General features: G+C 51.5%; 2 protein-coding genes and 3 long non-coding RNA genes across 6 annotated transcripts; 3 read left to right on the top strand and 2 right to left on the bottom strand.

The window, feature by feature from the left end:
• Positions 1-6,594: 6,594 nt before the first annotated feature.
• Positions 6,595-7,534, bottom strand: LOC135306069 (uncharacterized). Its single transcript, XR_010366937.1, has 3 exons — positions 7,369-7,534; positions 7,079-7,256; positions 6,595-6,761 (listed from the first exon to the last, which is right to left on the bottom strand). It is a non-coding gene; the product is annotated as an uncharacterized LOC135306069 (long non-coding RNA).
• A 258-nt stretch (positions 7,535-7,792) lies between these two features.
• LOC135306079 (uncharacterized) lies at positions 7,793-8,555 on the top strand. Its single transcript, XR_010366947.1, has 2 exons — positions 7,793-8,077; positions 8,189-8,555. It is a non-coding gene; the product is annotated as an uncharacterized LOC135306079 (long non-coding RNA).
• LOC135306066 (probable inactive protein kinase DDB_G0270444) lies at positions 7,881-9,588 on the bottom strand. 2 transcript variants are annotated; one of them, XR_010366936.1, is made up of 4 exons: positions 9,406-9,588; positions 9,086-9,293; positions 8,642-8,768; positions 7,881-8,495 (listed from the first exon to the last, which is right to left on the bottom strand). XR_010366936.1 is itself a non-coding variant. In XM_064429628.1 (3 exons), exons 1-2 carry the CDS (start codon positions 9,427-9,429, stop codon positions 9,090-9,092), a joined length of 228 nt encoding a protein of 75 aa, XP_064285698.1. In that variant the 5' UTR covers positions 9,430-9,588; the 3' UTR covers positions 8,523-8,768; positions 9,086-9,089. The 2 variants fall into 2 exon arrangements, 1 of the variants encoding a protein (XP_064285698.1); XM_064429628.1 differs by lacking the exon at positions 7,881-8,495 and having other exon boundaries at positions 8,523-8,768.
• Positions 9,589-9,878: 290 nt separating this feature from the next.
• LOC135306080 (uncharacterized) lies at positions 9,879-11,751 on the top strand. Its single transcript, XR_010366948.1, has 2 exons — positions 9,879-10,111; positions 10,222-11,751. It is a non-coding gene; the product is annotated as an uncharacterized LOC135306080 (long non-coding RNA).
• Positions 11,752-14,403: 2,652 nt separating this feature from the next.
• On the top strand, positions 14,404-20,077 carry LOC135306039 (serine/threonine-protein kinase pim-1-like). The gene is made up of 6 exons (XM_064429598.1): positions 14,404-14,512; positions 18,000-18,106; positions 18,223-18,273; positions 18,478-18,844; positions 19,493-19,669; positions 19,918-20,077. Exons 1-6 carry the CDS (start codon positions 14,404-14,406, stop codon positions 20,022-20,024), a joined length of 918 nt encoding a protein of 305 aa, XP_064285668.1. The 3' UTR covers positions 20,025-20,077.
• The last annotated feature ends 1,696 nt before the right edge of the window (positions 20,078-21,773 follow it).

Here is a 21,773-nt window from a genome sequence, read left to right as displayed (position 1 = left end):
CTGGCTCTTCTCTCTTTAAAATCTAATTTGAGCCCCAAAGCAAAGCCCCAAATTTAATTCCCTGCGGAGTGAAGCTGTGAGGTCTTTGACTGGGGCTTTCACAGCACGCTGGGTAAATAAAGCTCGCATCAGAAATCATATTGGTGGAAACTATAGACAACCACACCAAAAAGAAGTTTTGCATGCTTGTGGAGGAGATGCAGAAAAAGCCAAGACATAAAGGTACACCTCTGTGTTTTCCACAGGGAATAATTTCTGAAGTGCAGAACTCACCAGGCCATGCAGGGTCTCCTGCCAAGGGGAATGATTTCAGACAAGTGCTGACTGCGTGGGAGAAGGTGTTTTGTGTTGGAGGGCTGCATTATCACTGAAGTTTTTCACTTCTAATACTTGGTAATATCAGTGCCATTTTGTCAGTAAGGAACACAGTGCCTGAGACATCTCCATCTCCACCTGCTTCACAACTCCACTTGAAGGCAGATGGAAATTATTTCCTTGTAAATGACCTGTTTTCACCAAACTCTGCAAACTCTTAATGAGGCTCTTTGCCATGAATTTGATTTTCTATTTATTTTCTCCTTTTTTCTTTTTTTTAATAACAAGAATTGCTTTCTCCTTGCAAATGTTAAGTAAATTTTTCCCCACCTGGGATGTCAGAAGGTGCACATGCTGTACAGAAACACTCCCCAACTGCATCAATAACCTTTTTGTACTGCTGAGTGAGTCCTAGAAAACTGCAGAACAGTTTTGTGTCTCTGCAGGTTACTTGGCAATCAATTCTCCATCTCTGATATATGCTAATTTACAGTAAAGATGTGATGAACTCCTTCCTCTGCAATCAGAAGTTGGCAGTGCCCATTCTTCTGCAGATTTATGGGTTCAGCAGAATACTGTCATAGGAACAGAGGTGTTCTGCAGCATTCCTGCTTGATTTGCTCCTCATTTTTTGGGGCAGGCAGCAGCCTTCTACAGCCCTAAAAAGGACAGGGAATTTTCTGGACTGGAAAGAAAAGCATCCGTGAGAGAGGCAGAATGTGATGCTGTTAGCCACGGCTGGTGTTGCCACCTCTGTTGTCAAATTTCCCTCCCTTGCTGCCTTGGGGCATCTGAGTAATGGGTGGTTTTTAGTGATGTTCTCCTTATTGAAATCAGTCAAGAGTTTGTGGACTTATTTCCAGCATGAAAACAAACTCTGTTTTGCTGGTTGTATGAGGGAAAAAATTATTTCAGGCAGAGAGAGGACAGAAAGAGGTGAGAGACCACTGAGTTTTTTCCATGTGGCTGCAGGGAGGGAAAACAATTGTGGTGTGGAGATGCATTGTTAATGTAAAAGCAACAAAAAGCAACCCAAATAGTGAGTGAGCATCACTTGAGCTGCACCTCTGCCAGTTAGGGATGGATCCCTCCTGCTCCTTCCCATGCCTGAGGCGCCTGTGTGGGGCTGGTTGTCCCTGTCATTTACCTTTCAATTGCACAACAAACAACAAGTTTCTTGGAAAACAGTTGGCTTTTCAGACTCTCCCAGGCATTCAAGTGAGTCCAGGAGATGTAGGGATGAGCTGATAAGTGGCTTTGGATGGTCTTGGCTGTTGGGTGTTGCTATGTTTCCTGATGCTCCAAAGCAATCCCTGGCAGGCTGCTTTTGTGAAAGGCAGAACAGCTCAAGAGAAAAATGTGCTTGAAATTACCTGTTCTGGGGAAATGCAATCACTGCGAATTTTCTGCTGGGAACTGCTTGTGAACAAAGATGGAGCCTGAATGAGGGATGTGCCCTTTGTGGGGGTGCCTTACACTGACACAAAGCTCTCTGTGCCTCTCCAGAGGGTTGTCACCCTACAGAAAGTTGTCACTTCAGGAATCTCCTGGCAGGGCAGGGAGGGGGATTTGACATCACAGCTGCATGCCTGGGAAAAATGTCGAGGCAAATTCTTCTTTTCTAGACAGGAAAGCCAGGGTGTGTGCCTGCTGTGTTCCACGAGGAGGAAATCAATTGCTGAGGGATTTCTGCTGGCAGATTTGTGCTTTATGAAATTCATGCCAGGGGCAGAGGACTGGGGAGCTGTCAACGATAGCACTGTCTTCCTCCCCTCTGCTGCTTTAATTGTTTGTAATGATTTAATAAATGGCGCTGTTCTTCCCTGCAGCAAACATAGGCATGTGGCATTTTATTATCTTTATTAGGGCCCCTGTTTGGAATTTCTTTGCTGTATTTCCTTCTTTGCAGAATTGGTCCAAAACTTGGAGGAGTTGGTGTGAGAACTGGACTTTGTGCTGTCAACATTCTGAGTGTTGAGCCAGTGCTGAATCCGTGCAACTGTATGGGAATGAAATAAATGACATGATTTAAACAAGGAAATGCTCCTGGCTTAGGCATTTTATCTGCACAAAAGCACACTAGGAGAGGAAGAGCAAATCAGGTACAAGCTCCCCATACTTACAGAAGAATGAATGGAAGTAACTTCCTGTTTAGGCTGGAAATTAGGAGAACACTTGTACCCATCAGAAGGGTGTCGAACTGGAGCAGCTGCCTAGTGACAACAGACAAGTGGAGAAGTGAAACCCCAAATTAAAGGCTTTGAGTGTGGAGTTTTTTGGATGTTGGGGACTTCAGAAGCAGATCTTGTGAGTCCCATGGGCAATGCAGGCGGCTTCCCAGGGGAGCATCTCTGGCCCGTGCCAAGGACCTGCTGCCCTGGTCCCACAGAGTGATTTGGGGGGTACCTGATGGCCCAGCAGAGTTTTGGGAAATGCCTCAATGTTTGCTGGATTTGAATGGCATTTGGGTCAAACTGAGTTTCTCCTCTGAGGGATGGAGTCTTGAGCTCTCACAGGTTTTGCTTGAACACTTCTTTAATCTGTCCCCTACCCCAAAAACCCCCAGCAGATCCCTGCTCCTCCCTCTCTGTGTCTCCCACAGCTGTGATCCTCAGACCTTTTCCATTACACAAAAAAAACTGGAAATTGGCTGGGTTTTATTCCCTCTTGGCGACAAAATTGTCTCCTATTGTGCAGCTCAGGGGGAAAGGAACCTCTTCCTCCCTTCAGTTTTCTGCAAAAAAGTGTTTTGTTCCTCTTTGTGAAGAACTAGGAAGAAACACTTCTTTTTAAGCTGAGGGAGCCCAATTCAATTCCCTTATCATTTTGAGCAAAATAACCAAGTTATTTATGTTGAAAGTCACTCCAAAATTTTGAAGAGATCTTTTTAGAAAATATTTCTCTTGGTGACTGATTATGAGTGGGTATGGGAAGAAACTCTTTGCCTTAAACCACTCAAAGCAGTAATTTTTTCCCAAAGAGTAGATGTAATTTCATTTTCTGGGTGAAAAAAAAAATAAGTAGCAGTGGAGCAAATGGGCTTCAAGCAGATCTCCATTTGCTGTCAATGACTGAATTAAATGCACAGGGTTCCTATCAGCTCTGCCAGACAAAACATTGCTTTTGGGTTATTGGAGGTTTTGTCAGAAATCTTTGTAGCATGAATAGTTCATGGACTTATCTCTGCTGGCTTCAGCCATTCCTGCTGTCCATCATATCTTGCAATATTATAAGGCAGCTCTTTTCATTATGTTGTCTTTTAATTCAGATATCTGAGCCTTTTTCTACTTCAAGACCCAGTTTTCAGGAGGACAAACATTTTCTTATCTGTGAGTGTATTCAGTGGTGGCCACACAAGTGAAGGCAAGGAGCTGGCAGGTGATAATTTATGGAACTCTATAATGGGCAAAACTCAGCATTCAATTTCCATCTCCCTAGAAATCTTTATTTCTTTTCTTGTCTCTTGTGCTCTTTGTAGCTGGTCTGAGTTTAGTGCTTGGAAATGCAATTCTATGGATCCTAATTTTTTTGAGAGAGAATAATCTTGTACACAAAGCCAAATAAATTGAACTGTTCAATATTAGAGCAGTTTGACATCCAGGCTTGGGGACCTGGCAGTGGTTAGTGCCTGGCCAGCCTCAGAATACAGAGTTCATCTGATTTAGGTGAAATTTCATTCATTGGAGACAAAGTAAAATTGCCTCTTATTTGCTCAGCACTAAAAATCCATCTGAAGCTGATTGCCAAGACTTGCTGCTGAGTGATGGGATTAACCCCTGCAATGGCACCATGAAATGAGAGACTGGGAGAGGAATATTAAACAATGACATTTCCAACCATGTGCAGACCCTGGTGTTCTGCTCTTGGCTTGGTGCTGTCAAAGGGGCAGCTTTTGATGGTTTTAGAGGCACTAACCTGGGCAGTGAAATGCACCTCAGGCACCAACTGCATCTCTGGTGTCTGCAAGTGCCTTTATCTCCCTTCATGCTCCTCAGAACCAAAATCCTGCAAGGACCAAGTGAATCTGAGACTTTGGAAAGGCCCAATCGTGACAGATTTTGGTGAGATTTGAGTCAGGAGATGGAAGCAGCAGCAGAAGGTGCTGTAATCTTCATCCTTGCGCTCTCCTGCATGCTGATGCATGTGTGAAGGAGGCAGGGATTCCATAAAGCACCTTCTGTAGCTCCTGAGGGAAAACCAGTGGCAAGTTCTTTAATTTCTTAAAGTTTCAGGCATGTGTTGTGTGGCTGTGCTGCCCCCCAGGGCCAGGCTCTGTCCCTCTCTGCTCCAGCTGGTGCTTCCAAACTGTCCTCTGTGATTTTTATTTGCAAACCACCTCTCTGACCAGCTTCCACTTTGCTTTAAAAATTCAGCACCACGTTTGTGGCTGAACAGGTCCCAGAGCTGGGGAGGAGGATTTGAGATGCAATTTGCATGACAGAGTTGTTACAGCGGGGAAAATGTCACATCCCTCCTGTGCCTGGAGCTGCTAATCTTGTTCTGAACATTGAAAACCTCTTCAGCTGCTCTCATTATACCTCAATTTGATTACTGCTTTGATTTCACACCTCTTTCATGCAGGCTTTTCCTCTCTCCTTAGCTAGAATTGTCAGGCCTGAGGAGAGAAATTTTGTTGAGCCTTGGGACAGTTCCCATCTATCCCTGCTCCTAAAGCTGCTTTGAATTATCTTGGGAACCTGAGCATGAGATAAACTGTCAGGACTTTAGTGAGAGGAAAACTAAGGCACAGAGGCCAAAGTGTAAATGCAGAGTCTGGGGACTCTGTTGTGGGGATCTGAGCCCTGCAAACTCATGTTGTTCTCTATGAATGGCTGATTCCTTCTGTATCTCCTCCTGAAATTTCTGAGTGCCAGGGCTGGTGCTGGAACTGCAGCCACACAAACTCCCCACGGAGCTTTGTGGGACCCAGTGGGAATCATTGATTTGCTGCTTTTGATGAAAAGTTGTGACATGAACCTCAGTGTCGGGGAGGTGACAGGTTAATGCTGCTGCTGTCAGACAGTGCCCACACACCGTGTCTGGAGACAGCTCTGGAGAAGATGAAGAAAAACCAGGATTAAATCCCATGTGCTACTGAGCTCTATCAGAAACGGCTTAGAGTGAAGTCTGTGAAGTGACTGGGGAGAGCTGGATGAAAGGGACAGCTCTGAGAAATGTGTGGTACATCAGGGATGTACTAATACTGATCTTTGCACGGAGATGAAAAAGTATCAGTTTGCATGGCCTGAATGTCTGGTTCTGGAAATTCTGCATTGCACAAGATGTGCTGAGCTCATCTGGCTCTGAAATATCATCTCTGCACCTTAGCCAGGAACAGCATCAGAGTTCTGAACAGATTCATCAAAATCAGTCATAAGCCAGAAGCAAAACCTTGGCAATACACATATGTGGCAGGTGAGGAGACCAAAAGCTTCCATTCTTGTTCTTGGAGAATGAATTCAGCAATAAAAAATCCTCTCTCTTGGCATTAAAATACTTTAGTTTCAGCTCTGCCCCAGACTATCAGTGTCAAGTATTTCTCGTGGTGCTTGGGGGTAGGTTCTCCCCCTGGAGCTCTCTGCAGGTTGATGCTAATGCCAGATGTTCCCTCAGGTTCAGATGTTTTGCTGCCTGAGCAGAGTGTGCAGAACAGGGATTACAAGCACTGACATTTGCTGTGCTAGAAAGTGCAAGGGACAAATTTGTGCCAATGAAGGTCACACCTTGAACTAGGAGGATCAATTCTTGTTGTGCTCAGCAGAGTCTGGGGAGAGAGGGGGTTTCCAAAGGAAATCTTGGTCCCTGTAGGGCTGAGGCTCCCTCCAGGCTGGCTCCAGCCCCTCAGGGTGCCCAGGAGCAGGGCTTGCCCACAGCCCAGTGCTCCCTCCTTAGCCCTGGGGCTGCCCAGGGAAGAGCCATGGCTGAGGCTCTGCAGGAGCACACAGGCTCAGCCCTGCTCCAACATGGGATCCATGGGCCAGGGCACGCTGGGCTTTGCCCCTACAGCTCCCAAGTGTGTCCAGAGAAACTGCAAGCAGAGGCTCACGTCTGTCAGTGGGACCCCTCTGTGCACAGGGACCCCCACTCCTGGGGTGGCTGTGCCAGGGACCTCCAGCCCTGGGAACCTGGAGCAAGTGGAAAGCACAACGTTGCAAAATGCTGCCTGTGCCTGAAGCAAATGCAAGGAGAACTGGGGTGGGAAAAATAAAATTTGTTTATTACAGAAGAACAGCAGGAAAAATACTGAACATATTTACATTGTAAGAACATTTGTAACAACAACAATCGATAGAACATATATACAGAAAAACCTACCTAACAAAAATATGTGAAACGTATTTACAGAAGTCAAAAATAGCCCTACAATCTACATGCTAAAGAACAACAACAAACTGTAGAACATATATACAAAAGGGTGGTGTCTCTGTCTGTGCTGTCCATCGCACCTGGAAGAAAAGCAAATGCCACGGTCACTCCAGTCAGGCACAGAGGGCTCTTGCATGTGCCCCCAGGCTGGCACATGCTGGCCCAGCAGCAGGACTCTGCTACCAGAACTGAGCCTGGCTGGGTCTGGGACGGAGCTTGTGTGGAGCAAAGCAGGCACAGGACAGGCTGTGGATGGCCACCAGAATCCAGTGCCCTGGGTACAATGTCCCTGAGCAGGGAGTACCCAGCCCAGCCCCAGCCTGGCAGCAGAAGACCCACTCAGCCTGTCCTGCTGCTGGCATTGGTCTTCATGCCAAGATCATGGCCTCTTCCTCACCTTTTTAATCAATATCCATGTCCACAATGGACTCTTCCATATCCACATCCATCTCTTCTTCCTCAGTCACATCCACATCCATCTCTTCCTCTCCAGGGTCTTCTCCGTCTATTTCCATCTCCTCCTCCATATCAATCTTTGTATCTACCTCCATTTCCTCCTCTCTGTCTGGGACAGCCTGCAGAGGTAGAAAAACCTCAGAGTGGGCTCCCTGTCCCACTCTATCCCCACAGAGCTCCAACCCACCCGGGCAGGTGGGGGGTGTCCACCTCCATGGAATGGCACCATACCTTCCTCAGAACAAAGGGGAGCATCCTGCAGGGCTGGATGATGAAGTCCAGGCACTCAGGATCTGTCAGGAATGATCGGGGTATCGGGGGGATAAGAAGAGTGAAAGGCGAGGGCAGGAGCAAGGTGCAGAGCGTGTCAACACAGCAGCCAAGGGTTGTGTTGTGCCCTTTGCTGGGCGCTGGACGTTCCAGCTGGAGCGTGGGCTGTGACATCACAGTTCCCAGGCTCCATCTGAAGAGGACAGTGGAGACCATGGAATGAAGGAGTCCCTGAACGGTTGGGCTTGCAAGGGAGCCTGAAGAACAACATCTTGTTCCCAGCTGAGCCGTCTTCCCCCAGAGCGTGCTGCTCAGAGCCCTGTTGCCAAGGATGGGGCATGCACAGCCTCTGTGCACAGCCTGGGCCAGTGCCCCACCACCCCCAGTGGAAAAGAGCAGCTTCCTTAGATGCAGCTTCAATCAACCTGCTGCAGTTGAAAGCCATCCCCACTTGTCCTGTCACCACAGGCCCTGCTGAACACTCTGTCCCCTTCTTTCCTGTGGGACCCTTCCAGTCCTGCACAGCCACAGGGAGGTCTCCCAGTGTCTCCTCTGTCCAGGCTGAGCATCCCCAGCCCCACTTGCCCAGCAGTCAGTCACATCAGGGCGAGTCAAGGCTGCAGGGTAGAAAATAGCATCAGGAACTGAGAGATGCAAGCTTTAGACCCAGGTTTGCCTCTAAATGTTCAAAATTAATAACAGCGGAGGGGAAGATGGTGGGACACTGGTTCTGTTCTAACTGGTGATTTTTTTTTTCTTCTTTTCTGTCATGCTGCCCCAGAATTTTCTGTTTGAAAGGAAGCCTGGCACAATGTCCATTGTCTTCTCCATTTGTGAAAGACCAAGCGGACCTTTTTTCATTTCTTCAGGCCTCCTTCTCTCTTTTGTTCCCTCCAGAGCACTCACTACATTTCTGCTGTTGTTTGGAGCACGTGCTTCCCTCTTTCCTGATCTCCTGGGCTTCTTTTTTCTCTGGCTGTCATGGACACTCTTAATTGTGGATTTTTATCCCTTCATCTACTTCTGACCTCCAGCCCTGGGAACCTGGAGCAAGTGGAAACTACAACTTTGCAAAATGCTGCCTGTGTCTGAAACAAAAGCAAGGAGAACTGGAGTGTGAAAAATAAAATTTGTTTATTACAGATGAACAGCAGCAAAAATACAGAACATATTTACATTGCAAGAATATTTGCAACAACAACAATCAATAGAACATATATACAGAAAAACCTACCTAGGAAAACTATGGGAAACGTATTTACAGAAGTCAAAAATAGCCCTACAATCGATATTCTAAAGAAAAACAACAAACTGTAGAACATATATACAAAAGGGTGGTGTCTCTGTGATGTCCATCGCACCTGGAAGAAAAGCAAATGCCACGGTCACTCCAGTCAGGCACAGAGGGCTCTTGCATGTGCCCCCAGGCTGGCACATGCTGGCCCAGCAGCAGGACTCTGCTACCAGAACTGAGCCTGGCTGGGTCTGGGATGGAGCTTGTGTGGAGCAAAGCAGGCACAGGACAGGCTGTGGATGGCCACCAGAATCCAGTGCCCTGGGTACAATGTCCCTGAGCAGGGAGCACCCAGCGCAGCCCCAGCCTGGCAGCAGGAGACCCACTCAGCCTGTCCTGCTGCTGGCATTGCTCTTCATGCCAAGATCATGGCCTCTTCCTCACCTTTTTAATCAATATCCATGTCCTCAATGGACTCTTCTATATCCACATCCATCTCTTCTTCCTCATCCACATACACGTCCATCTCTTCTTCCTCCTCCACATCCACATCCATCTCTTCCTCTCCAGGGTCTTCTCCGTCTATTTCCATCTCCTCCTCCGTATCAATCTTTGTATCTACCTCCATCTCCTCCTCTCTGTCTGGGACAGCCTGCAGAGGTAGCAAAACCTCAGAGTGGGCTCCCTGTCCCACTCCATCCCCACAGAGCTCCAGCCCACCCAGGCAGGTGGGGAGTGTCCACCTCCATGGAATGGCACCATACCTTCCTCAGGGCAAATGGGAGCATCCTGCAGGGCTGGATGACAAAATCCAGGCACTAAGGACCTTTCAGGACTGAATGGGTTATCAGGGGGCAGGTGAAAAGCAGAGTGGGCAGGAGCAGGGTGAAGAGCATGCGAACACAATGAACAACGTTTGTGTTGTGCCCTTTCCTGGGTGCTGGATGTTCCAGCTGGAGCGTGGGCTGTGACATCACAGTTCCCAGGCTCCATCTGAAGTGGACACTGGAGACCATGGAATGATGGAGTCCCTGAACGGTTGGGCTTGGAAGGGAGCCTGAAGAACAACATCTTGTTCCCAGCTGAGCAGTCTTCCCCCAGAGCAGGCTGCTCAGAGCCCTGTTGCCAAGGATGGGGCACGCACAGCCTCTGTGCACAGCCTGGGCCAGTGCCCCACCACCCCCAGTGGAAAAGAGCAGCTTCCTTAGATGCAGCTTCCATCAACCTGCTGCAGTTGAAAGCCATCCCCACTTGTCCTGTCAGCACAGGCCCTGCTGAACACTCTGTCCCCTTCTTTCCTGTGGGACCCTTCCAGTCCTGCACAGCCACAGGGAGGCCTCCCAGTGTCTCCTCTGTCCAGGCTGAGCATCCCCAGCCCCACTTGCCCAGCAGTCAGTCACATCAGGGCCAGTCAAGGCTGCAGGGTAGCAAATAGCATCAGGAACTGAGAGATGCAAGCTTTAGACCCAGGTTTGCCTCTAAATGTACAAAACTAATAACAGTGGAGGGGAAGATGGTGGGACACTGGTTCTGTTCTAACTGGTGATTTATTTTTCTTCTTTTCTGTCATGCTGCCCCAGGTTTTTCAGTTTGAAAGGAAGCTTTTCAAAATGTCCATTGTCTTCTCCATTCGTGAAAGACCAAGCGGAGTCTGGGCAGGCTGATGATGCAGAGCACAACCTGAAAATATACTAGTGATCCTGAGCCTGGGGGATGCAGCTAAACCCAGCCAAAAGGAATTTCTGGAAAGCTGATCCTGGTTTACATTGTCTTGAGTTTGGCTTTGCCAACTTCACCAGTCATTTATGAAAAAGCAAACAAAACTCAAACCAAATCAGACAAAAACCCAGTCAATCAAACAAACAAACCCATGCAGCAAACCAATCAAACAAATAGATAAAAAACCCCAAATAAAACCAAGGGAAATGAGGAGTTAGTATTAGTTGTGAGGATAGCACAGCAGGCAAATGGCTGCTTGCCACAGGATCACCATCAAAAGCCACATAGAACAGCTGCTCCAAAATATACCTGAGAGGAGAAAAAGAAAAAGTGATGCATGGCAACTTTGGGGGCAGCTCCACATTCAGGTGAAGGATGAGCACGCAGTGGTACAGATCCAGCGTTGCCCACCCTCCAGGCTGCTGTTTGCTCCTGATGAAAGACCCTTGCAGGACTGTGGCCCCTCTCAGTGCAGTGTCAGTCATTCCCAGAGCTCTCAGCTGAGCCACTGGCATTTCCAGAGTGACATCCAGTGGGATACCCTTTTCCGTTTGTCTCCTAATGCCACAGGGGTCCTAAACAGTATATGCCATCCCATTTTTGTTCCGTTGATATTGACTGCTTAGTTTTATTTTGTCAGCAGTTCTATTCATTATGAATTGGAATATGATGAAAAAACTAAGGATGTTAGCACCTATAATTAGTGCACATAGCTTAACTGATGCGGCAGCTCATTTAATGCTTGCTAGGAAAGACCTAGAAAGATTTAATGAACAAAACTGGTAAAAAAAGAAATGGGGGATTTGTAATAAGTAGTAATACATTTGTTCATTAATGAAATCAATAGCTAAATAACTATATGTTATAAAACAATAGTTAAATAGCCAAAAAAACTTCTTGTGCAGATACATATGGTTGCTGGTTTACTATAGTGCTTTGGGAATTCCATTGTAAAGTTATGCCTTGTGAAAGGAAAGTAATGAGAAGCAGCTGTAATAACAATCCTTAAACTCGTTAGAATTGCTTAGCTTGCGGAAAGTGTATAGTACTAGTAAGAATTGCTTAGCTTGCAGAAAAGTGTATAGTGTTCTGTATAGATATGCCTTATAAGGCATAAGTTCACTCAGCGTTCACAAAGAGGAAGACTAAGGGGGACTAAGCCTTCATCCCACGACCACCAGAAGGCAGAAAAAGACCCCCTAGCAACTGAATGAGCAAGCGCAGAAGACAGATCACGTCATCCCTAAACCCGGAGAAGAAGGCAATAAAAGGTGGACTCAGGGGATAGGAATTTTGTGAGCCAAAGTGGAGCGGAGACTCTGGGCCGCCCAGCGCCGTCCTTGCTTATTCTTGCTTGCAAAAATAATAAAGATAATTATTTGATCCTTAAATTCAGTGGACTTGTTTATCACACTGCCCAGACCCTAAACTGCCCCAAATGTGCCCCAGAAATGTCTCCAGGGACCCCAAAGTGGCCCCTTTTACCCTGTGCGTGAAAATAATAAAAAAATATGTCAAAAGATCTAAAAATAGCACTAATTAGCATTAAGAAGGAGAAATAAATGGCCAATAGTGGTCAATGATTTAATGAAAGGAATTGTTTTATTTAAAACCAATGACAAATAATTTTTTGATTGCTAAAAATGTATTCAATTTTTCACATAAATATCAAAGGCAATAGAAATATACAGTAATACTAATATAAATTTAAATACTATAATTATAATTTTATAAATTAATCAATCTTATTTATTTTAAAAATGCATACTTTTTTATGTTTTGGGATGTCAGTCCCAGGTGGGCCATGTCAGACATGGTGAGGCTGGGGTGAGGAGCAGGTTGTCCACAATGGGTCAGCCTGCAAGGGGCTTGTTCCTCTCCATGCCCAGATCTTCTAGGGAGACATTCAGCATCAAGATCACCTGGGGAATCGTTCTTTCACCTCTTTTCTGAACTGAAAAATAAAACCCCACACACGTGATTAAAACAAAACATCATGCCGTCGGTGCACTTTGAAATCTCCCTCCTTAACAGAACTCCAGACTGACTCCAAGCAGCTTCACAAGCCCTGGAGGCTTGGAGGAAAATTGAAGGAAGAGAAAGAGCCCCCCAGGGCTTTCTGTATTTTAATCAGCCCCACGGTGGATTTGGGGCTGGGTCCAGGAGCCTCAGGCACTGAGAGAAGGATGAAGAAGCTGCTCAAGGAGTCAGCAGCAAAACTCCAAGTGCCTTGGAGCATGGCTGGGCCCCAGTGAGGGCAGGGAGTGCCAAAGGCTCCCTTTGGGACTGGTGAGAGCAGATCCTTGAGGCCAGGAGTGCAGGGAGCCCAAGGCTCTGGGCAGGGAACTGCAATGCTGAGCAAGGCCTGGGCTGGCTGGGGGAAGCAGAAAGGCCAAGCCCTGAGCCCAGCCTGGGCCAGCAGCGCCTGTCCCTCACGGGTGGCTCGGGGCTCTCTGTGGGGCAGGGGGATGTGAGGGGCAGCAAGGACAAATGCCATCAACCTGCAGCCCCTGCCAGCCTGGCCAGGGAGGCCGAGGGAGAGCCAAAGTGCAGCCCCTGCCAGGAAAGTTCCTGCTGTGGGGCCTCCAGAGGCGCTGCCCGAGCCCAGGGCACAAAGGCCTGGGTGCCTGTGGCCCTGCCAGCCCTGCCCAGCCCTTGGCCATCTGTCCTGCAGGCTGTGCCCCCTGTGCGTGCTGCTCCTGTGCCCTGGCCGGCTGCACTCGCCCCTCTCGCTGTGCCCCAGCATTTCTCAGCCAGCGTTTCTGTGCCCTCCCTGGGCTCCCTGCACCCAGCGCTGCCGGCTCCTGGCACACAGAGCCGGCCATGGCCCAGCCTCACGCTGCCACACCTCGAGCACCACAATTCCACCCTGGCAGGGACTTTGCTTTCTCCTCAGCTCCAGCCTGAACCTTCCAAGCTGCACTTTGGGGAGGTTTCCTGCAATTCCCACTCCCAAGGAAAGCTCTGTCTCCTGCTGCTCACAAACAGAGAAGGGCTGGTGGGAGAAGTGCTGGTCAGAGGCTGTTTAGGGCACAGTCACAATGAAATTATTGACTTTTTAAATATTCTGTAAAAGAAGGAGGGACATCAATAAATCTTCTACACTGGACTTTTGAGGGCAGACTTTGGTCTGTTGAGGATGCAGATTTGGGGAGGACCAAATCAGGTATTGATTTTTTAAAAAAAACAGCCCTTAAAAACAACTAGTTCCAGGAAGGATGGAAACACTTGAAAAAAGAAATCTTGAAGGGGCAAGAGTAGGCTGCCCCCTTTGTGCAGAAAGATGACCCAGAGGGGGAAATGACTGGCCTGGCTGGGCATGGAGCTTTTCAAGGAAAAGGGGGATTAAAGAGGGATTAAAAAGGATATTTCTAGGGATTAAAAAGAGGGTGCAGCACCTTTGGACATAGAGGCAGGTAAATCAAGAAATGTTTAAGGATGTTGTTAGGTCATGCAGAAAGAAAATTAGAGAGGTAAAAGCTCAGTTAGGACTTAACTTGGATACTTCTGTGAAGGATAATTATTATGTTTTTATAGGTACATTAATGTCAAAAGGAGGGGTAAGGACAACCTGCATTTCTTACTGTGAGGGATATGATTACCAAAGATGAAGAATGGGCTGAGGTACTTCACCCCTTCTTTGCCTCAGTTTTCAACAATAAGACAGGCCATCCTCAGGACAAGTGTTCTCCTGAGCTGGTAGATGGGCACAGGGAGCAGAACAGCCCCCTGGAATCCAGGAGGAAGCAGCTGGAGACCTGCTGAGCCACTCAGGTGCTCACAGGTGTCTCTGGGATCAGATGGGATCCATCCTAGGGGGATGATGGAGCTGGTGGATGATCTCCCCAAGCTGCTCTCCATCATTTACCATCAGTCCTGGCTCAGCAGGGAGGTCCCAGAGGAGTGGAGGTGCCAGTGTGAGCCCATCCTCAAGAAGGGCTGGAAGGAGGATCTGGGGAACTCCAGGCCTGTCAGCCTGACCTGGGTGCCTGGCAAGGTTATGGACCAGATCACCTTGAGAGCCATCACAGGGCACCCACAGGATGGCCGAGGCATCAGAGCCAGCCAGCGTGGATTTCAGTATCTGCATTGATGGTCTGCATGAGGGGATTGAGTCCAGCATCAGCAAATTTGCAGATGACACCAAGCTGGGTGTGAGTGTGGATCTGCTGGAGGGTAGGAGGGCTCTGCAGAGGGACCTGGACAGGCTGGATCCAGGGCCCAAATCCATCAAGGTGAGGTTTAACAAGTCCAAGTGCCGGGTCCTGCACTTTGGCCACAACAACCCCTGCAGTGCTACAGGCTGGGGACAGAGTGGCTGGACAGCAGCCAGACAGAAAGGGACCTGCAGGGACTGATGGACAGCAGGCTGGTCATGAGGCAGCAGTGTGCCCAGGTGGCCAAGAAGGCCAATGGCTCCTGGCCTGGATCAGGAATGGTGTGGCCAGCAGGAGCAGGGCAGTGATTCTTCCCCTGTGCTCAGCACTGGTGAGGCCACACCTCGAGTGCTGTGTCCAGTTCTGGGTCCCCAATTTAGGAAGGACATGGAGGGGCTGGAGCGTGTCCAGAGAAGGCCAAAAAGGCTGATGAGGGGTCTGGAGGAGAAGTTTGGTTGAAAGCACATGAGGGAGCGGTGGTTAAGTTAACTGGACGATGCTCTGGGTAGACAAGGTAGTGTTAGGGTGCAGGTTGGACTTGGTGATCTCAAATGTTTGTCACAATAAAGCGGAGTGGTTTCTCTGGTGTTCCCCAGCCCTTGCTGGCCCCAGGGGCTGCTGGCATTTGTGCTCCCTCAGGTTCATGTCCCCACAGCAGCAGCATGGGGGTGCTCCTGCCTGCTCTGTGCAATGCAAACAGGGGCTCCTGAGCCACTGCTGCCGTGGCTGTGCCTGCAAGGATGCGGCACCTGTGTGAGCTGGGGGAGAGGCCAGGGCTGCAGAGGGGGGATGTTGTTGGCAGCTCCATCAGGACGCTCTGGGACCCTGCCCTGGGCTGTGCAGCGCACTGGGGATGGATCAGCCCCTGCTCTGCTGCTCCTTCCCGTCTCCCCCAGGGCCCTTGCAGAGCCCCAGCCATGCTGTTTGCCCCCAGCCTGCCCACAGCCAGCCTGGGGCTGCTCACCCTGGGGCTTTTCTGTGCTGAGCATTGGTCTGGCCATGTTCTTGAGAGAGCCTGGGCAAGGAGCCTGGAGCGGCCAGGCCCTGGCCTGAGGCGTCAGCGCTGCCCCAGCAGTGCCCATGGCCTGTCCCTGCTGCAGCCCCGGCACTGCCACCCCCAGGACTGTGCCCGGCCCCGAGAGCACTCAGGCCCTGCAGCAACACCAGGGCCACCAGCGCAGCGGGGCAGGGCCACGGCAGCAGCACTGGCAACACCAAGTGCTGCTGCTGCTGCTGGGCACAGCTGCTGGGCCAGCACTGCTCTGCCCCCAGCTCTGCACACAGACATTGCTGCTGCAGCTCCAGAGAAGGCAACAAAAGGGCATCTCTGGAGAAAACTCTGCTGGGAGATCCTTTAGTTCCTTTAATGCCACTGAGAGCACAGCTCCTCATTGTCACAGTCTGTGGCCACTGAATGTGGAGAGAAACAAAGTCAGAAATAGCAGAAACAATCATCTAGCTTTAGGAAGAATATTAAAAAAAAAAAAGACAGGGAAATCAAAGAACCAAGCCAGCAGAAGTATCAAAAATTAATTTTGTTACAAGTGATTTGCAGAAATTGGCAATCAGTTTAATGCTTCCTAAGATGTCCAGTCATCAGTCTCCACACTGCAGCCTTGAGCTCCTGGTTCCTCAGGCTGTAGATGAGGGGATTCAGGGCTGGAGGCACCACCGAATACAGAACTGACACCAACAGATCCAGGGATGGGGCGGAAATGGAGGAGGGTTTCAGGCAGGCAAATACTGCAGTACTGAGAAATGCATTTCTCCTGCATTTTTCCTTTACAGATTCTTTCAGTCATCTCCTGAGAGGTACAGTTTGTTCTGGTGCTTTTCATGAATTGATTGTACTCTTGATTTAGATGGAGACTGTGGAATTGATTTCAGATGTAGCAGAATCTGAAGTGAGCACAGAAACAAACTCCCTCTGTCAGCCCATTTTCATCTTCTAGATCACTTTCAAGATGTCCTTGGGGGTGTTGGAATGATGATCACACAGCTCTCCACTTCTGGCTGCAGGCTCTGCAGATTGTTTCTTTGCATTCAGTCAGGCTTGCATTCCCCAGGAGTTCTTGGTAGCCTGTCATGTTTTCTTAGGGTAGAACAGTAACAATGAAAACCTTACCAATGGCACAACTGCCCAGCCCACAAGGAAAAGAAAAGAACAAGCTGCAAAATTCTTCAAATATTTGTCCTGCTTTGCTGCAAGTGTTGTGCTGCACACACAGTGTGGAAAGCTGCAGTTGGTGGCACACCTTGTGACAGAAGCTGCACCTCGTTCTTCAGGAAAGGTTCTTGGAAAAAGCAAACAGGACTGAGGAGAAGATTCTGGAAAAACTGAAAGAGATTTTAAGAAATTAAATGAAAATTGAAACAATTCAAGACGTTTTTCTCTATTTATTTTTATGCTCCCCTTTTCCATCTTGCACTAGTTGTCCATCCCATTAATTCCAAACAGATCTCACCTCTAAGATCCATGAGTTGGCAAGTTTTAGACATTTTAAGATACCATGACCTACACACAGTTTGGCTTCCCCTGTTTTTCTTGGAAAGCAATGCTGGAGAGGTAAGTGCAGTGTTTGTGTCAGGTACAAATTCTGCAATCAGGGAACACGCTCTGAGAGTCTTTGACCCTCAGCAGGGACAATGCACAGCAGGGACCGAGGGGATTCCTGAGCCACTGTGCAGGAGTCCAGACTCTGGCTCTTGGCTGAACTCGGCAAAGTTCCCGTGTTTGGACAGTCTCAGGGGCTGCCCTCGGGGAACGTGGGGCTCGGGGCGGGGGCGAGCGGGCAACGGACAAACGGACACGGGGACAAACGGCCCCGGAGCTTCAGTTGCAGCAGCAGCAGCGGCAGCAGCAGCAGCAGCAGCGGCAGCAGCGAGAGAAGAAACTTCAGATTCCGTTCTCCTCTCCCTCTCCCGCTCCCTCCCCGCTGTCCCGTACCTCTCCCGCTCTCCCTTTCCCGGTCTCCCCTCCTCTCCCCGCCTCCCTCTCCCCGTGCCCGGCCGGGCCATGCCCCCGGCCCGCCCCCGGCCCCGGGCGGGGCTGCCCCGTGCCCGCCCCCGGCCGTCCCACCGAGGTCTGGTCCCAGCCCGGCTCTGGCCGTGCTGGCGCTGGCGCTGCTGGGCGGGGTTCAGTGCCTGGGGCGGCATCGCCGGCTTTTGGCTCCGCCTGGCCCGACCCCGGCCCCGGCCCCGGCCCCGGCCCCGACCCCGGCCCCGGCCCCGACCCCGACCCCGGCCCCGGCTGCTCCCGGGGCCCGCGGAGGACACAGGCGGCGCAGCCGCTCCTGCCGCCTCCGCTGCGGCTTGCCCGGCCCGAGCTCCGCCGCTCGGCAGCGTGGTCCCCGGCCCCGCGGCTCCCGGGTCGCGTTGCAAAGAGCGAACGCCGGGGGATGGCCGGGCCGGGGCGGGTGAGGGGCGCTCGGGGGCCGTTGCTGGCCCCGGGCCGAGCGCTGACAGCCGCGTCCCGCCCGCAGGGAAGGCGCAGGAGGCCCTGCAGGAGCGGTACCGGCTGGGCTCGCTGCTGGGGCGTCGAGGATTCGGCAGCGTCTGCTCGGGGACGCGGCTCTCGGACGGCGCCCTGGTGAGCGGCGGGGCCGGCGGTGGGTGGAGGAGGAGGGGGCACAGGAGGAGGAGGAGGAGGATGGGGCTGGGCAGGGCGGGCGTTGAGCTCAGCCTGCTGCTCCCTTTGGCTTGCAGGTGGCCATCAAAAGGGTGCCACGGAACTGCATCTGGCATTGGAGCGAGCTGGTGAGTGAGCCGGGACAGTGGGAGAAGCCGGGCCGTGCCGGGCGGGGATGAGCCGAGCCCCGGCAGGGTGGGAGCCGCCAGGACGTCTCCAGGGGGAGCGGGCGTGGGGCCAGCGCAGGGCGCAGAGCATCCCGGGCTGGCTGAGGGGTTGCCCAGCCCCGGCACGGCATCAGCCCCACTGACGGCATCGTGCTCCTCCTGCAGCCCGACGGCACCAGCGCTTCCCTGGAGGTTGTGCTGCAGGACAAGGTGTCCACAGGCTTTCCCGGTGTCGTCCAGCTGCTGGAATGGCTTGAGCTCCCCAGCGACATTGTGATGGTGCTGGAGCGGCCACAGCACTCTCAGGACCTCCTGCATTTCATTCAAGCACGGGGGTTCCTGCGTGAGGAGGTGGCACGGCAGCTGTTCCGCCAGGTGCTGGAGGCCGTGCAGCACTGCACCAGCTGCGGGGTCCTGCACCGCGACATCAAACCAGAGAACATCCTGGTTGACCTGGCCACCGGGCAGGCCAAATTGATTGACTTTGGCTGTGGCACCTACCTGCAAGACACAGCCTACACTCACTTTGCAGGTGAGCCTACACAGGGCTGTGCTCCCGCTCCTGGCATCTCACGGCCCAAGATCTCACAGCCCAAGCTGGGTGTGGCAGCGGGGATTCTCCCTTTTGCTGCCACTCAGGGGACTGAATCTGCAGCTGAGTTGCTTTAGAGCAGGGCTGGGTGGGGAGCCATCTTCCAGCCCTGCTGGCAGCCTTTGCCCACCACTGTGCCCAGGGCTGGGGCTGGGCTGGGGCAGCCAGCCTGACAAAAACAGTCGTGGGTCAGGGTAGCAGAGAGGGAGGTCAGAACCTGTGCCCCAGCTGGTTTGGTGTGCAGGCAAGAGGAAGGGCTTGGACTGCTCCACTTGCCCTGTTTGTCTTGCCTTTATAATATGTTTGGGGCAGTGCAGGCAGGGAGAATGAGGGCATGGTTTTTCCCCAGCACGCAGTGGGTATTTCCTTTGCATGTCATGGTCAGGCCTAGCCAGGGCTTCCACTGTCCCCTTCCCACACCAGTGGCTTCTTTTGCAATCCCAAGTTTGTACACCAGTCCCAGATGCTGGTGAGAGGACAGTGGTCACCCTGTGTGCCACTGATGCAGCCCCCACACGCCCAGGGATGCTGGGGCCAGGCTCTGGGAGCAGCAGCATCCCCCTGATGAACTCCATCTGTATTCCACAGGAACACCATCATACAGCCCCCCGGAATGGACCCGCTTTGGCTGGTACCATGGCGAGCCAGCTACCATCTGGTCCCTGGGCATCCTGCTGCATGAGATGGTCTGTGGGAAGATGCCTTTCAGGAGGGGCTGGAACTTCAGCTGGGGCCAGCTCTCGCTGCCACAACAGCTCTCTCCAGGTGAATCCTCTTCTCTGGGCATGGGTGCAATACCAGTGCTGGGAGACAGCAGCGGGCTCGGGAGCATCCCGTTCTGGCAGCTGCTGAGGAGGTGGCACATGTCCTGCTCTCCCCCAAAACCAAGAATTGATGGGAAAGTTCAGGCCCAGCTCTGAGCGCATCCAGCATGGCCTGGGCATGGGAATAGTGGGGCAAAGCAGACAGGAGCCTTCTCCAGCTGACGGGCAGTTTCTGGTTTCTCTCCCCAGAGTGCCAAAATCTGATTGGGTGGTGTTTATCCATGCACCCCTTGGCCAGACCCTCATTAGAAGAGGTGTTCTGTCATCCTTGGATGCAGGATATTGATCTGCCCTAGAAGAAGGGAGAGAGCCACAGGCACACTGTGCTGCAGGGCCCTGGTAAGTTACAGCTGCACACATGCCTTGGCAATGAGAAGCAGAGAAAGCCAGCCCGTGTCACTGCACCAGGGTCATGGGATGGGAACATGCAGCCCTTGTGCTGGAGCTGAGCTGCTCTGCCCAGCCCTGGTGGCTGCCATCCAAGCAGGTTTTGCTTGTCCTGGTTCCCTGACAGCTGGGGCCCTGGGCAGAGCCCTGACATCCTGGTCTCACCCCAGGGAAGGAGAAGGAGCCCCCAGAGAAGCTGTACCGGGTGGGGCTGCTGCTGCAGGAGACAGCGAGGATGACATCAGGGATGACATGAAGGATGACAACCTCTTCCTCAACCTGGCCACCAGCAGTTGAAGGTGATGCACTTTGATTGTGGCACCTTCTTCAAAGCCAAACTCCACAGGGAATTTGCAGATGAGTCCACACCTGGGGAAATGCTCCCAGATTTGGGCATTGCCCAGCCTGGCTGGGAAGCAAAGGTTTCCCCCTTTTCGGGTCAGATGCAGCTGATCCTTCAGTCGGCTGCCCAGCTGCTTTTGGCAGGGCTGGGGTGGGTACGAAATGGGAGTGGGCTCCTGGTCCTGCCAACAGCCCCCAGCACCCACCGTGCCCCGGGCTGGGGCTGGGGCAGCCAGCCCAACACAAACAAACCCCCATGGTGGGAGCAGAGGTGGGACTCCCAAATCTGTGCACAGGTGCTTTGCTGTGCAGGCAAGGAAGGGCTTGGCCAGCTCCACTGCCCTTGTTTGCTTTGGGATCACAGTTATTGTGGGCGACAGTGCAGGGGGAAGGGAGAAAACCTGGGCTTTGCTCACACATGGCTGGGTTTTTCCCTGGCATGCAGGGCTTGGGCCTTCCTCAATCCCCTCACAGACATATGATTTTTCCCTTTGTTCTTTTTTTCCCTTTTTGTCTGTAATCTATTTTCAACAATTTGTTGTTTGTTTTTCTAGAGGAAGCATTCTGGTTGGTCCAGTCTGGATCAGGAAGTTCTTGGGAGCAGCTGCGGCGTGGATGGGCCGTGCCCTTGGAGCAGGCTGAGGACATCGTTTGGGACCAGCTTTTCTTCCAGCCATGGATGGCATGAGGTGGGTCCCCGTCTGCTTGGCAGGGTGGGCTCAGAGCTTTTGGGAGATGGCAGCGAGCACAGGAGCATCCTGCTCTGGGCAGCTGCTGAGCAGGTGGATGTGCCATGGCTGGCTGCAGGCTGGGCACATGTCCTGCCCTCCTGCCCTGCTCCCAAAGGCAGCACTGATGGGCAGCTGTGGGCACAGCTCTGGGCACAGCCAGCATGGCCTGGGCACCACGGGCAGCTGGGACAAGGGGACAGGAGCCCTCAGCTGACGGGCAGTTTCTGCTTTCTCTCCTTGCAGCCGGGCTCTGTGGATGCTGAGGCTGCTCTGGGCTCTGCCAGGGCTCTGCTGGAGCTCAGCACCGGGCCGGAATCAGCCAAAGAAGAAATGGTGTCACCTGCAGCACAGACTTGCTTGAGCATTTTGGCAACACAGCTCAAGTTTGCAGAGTGACACCTCCCAAAAATTAAACTTGTTCAATACCTTCTGAAATCAAATCAATCTGGGAGGACTCCAAATGACATTTTTCTGCTTGCTCAAGCTGTAGCTCAGCCCTTCTCTGAACAGTTCTCTCCCCCACCTGCCTTTTACTTCTCAACTGCTCCCTTTTTTCCCCCAGTGAATTCCCAGCCCATTGCTGTC

The sequence above is a fragment of the Passer domesticus genome, chromosome 8 (assembly GCF_036417665.1).
Source record: "Passer domesticus isolate bPasDom1 chromosome 8, bPasDom1.hap1, whole genome shotgun sequence".
Lineage (NCBI taxonomy): Eukaryota > Metazoa > Chordata > Aves > Passeriformes > Passeridae > Passer > Passer domesticus.
This window is presented reverse-complemented; position numbering and strand designations above follow the sequence as displayed.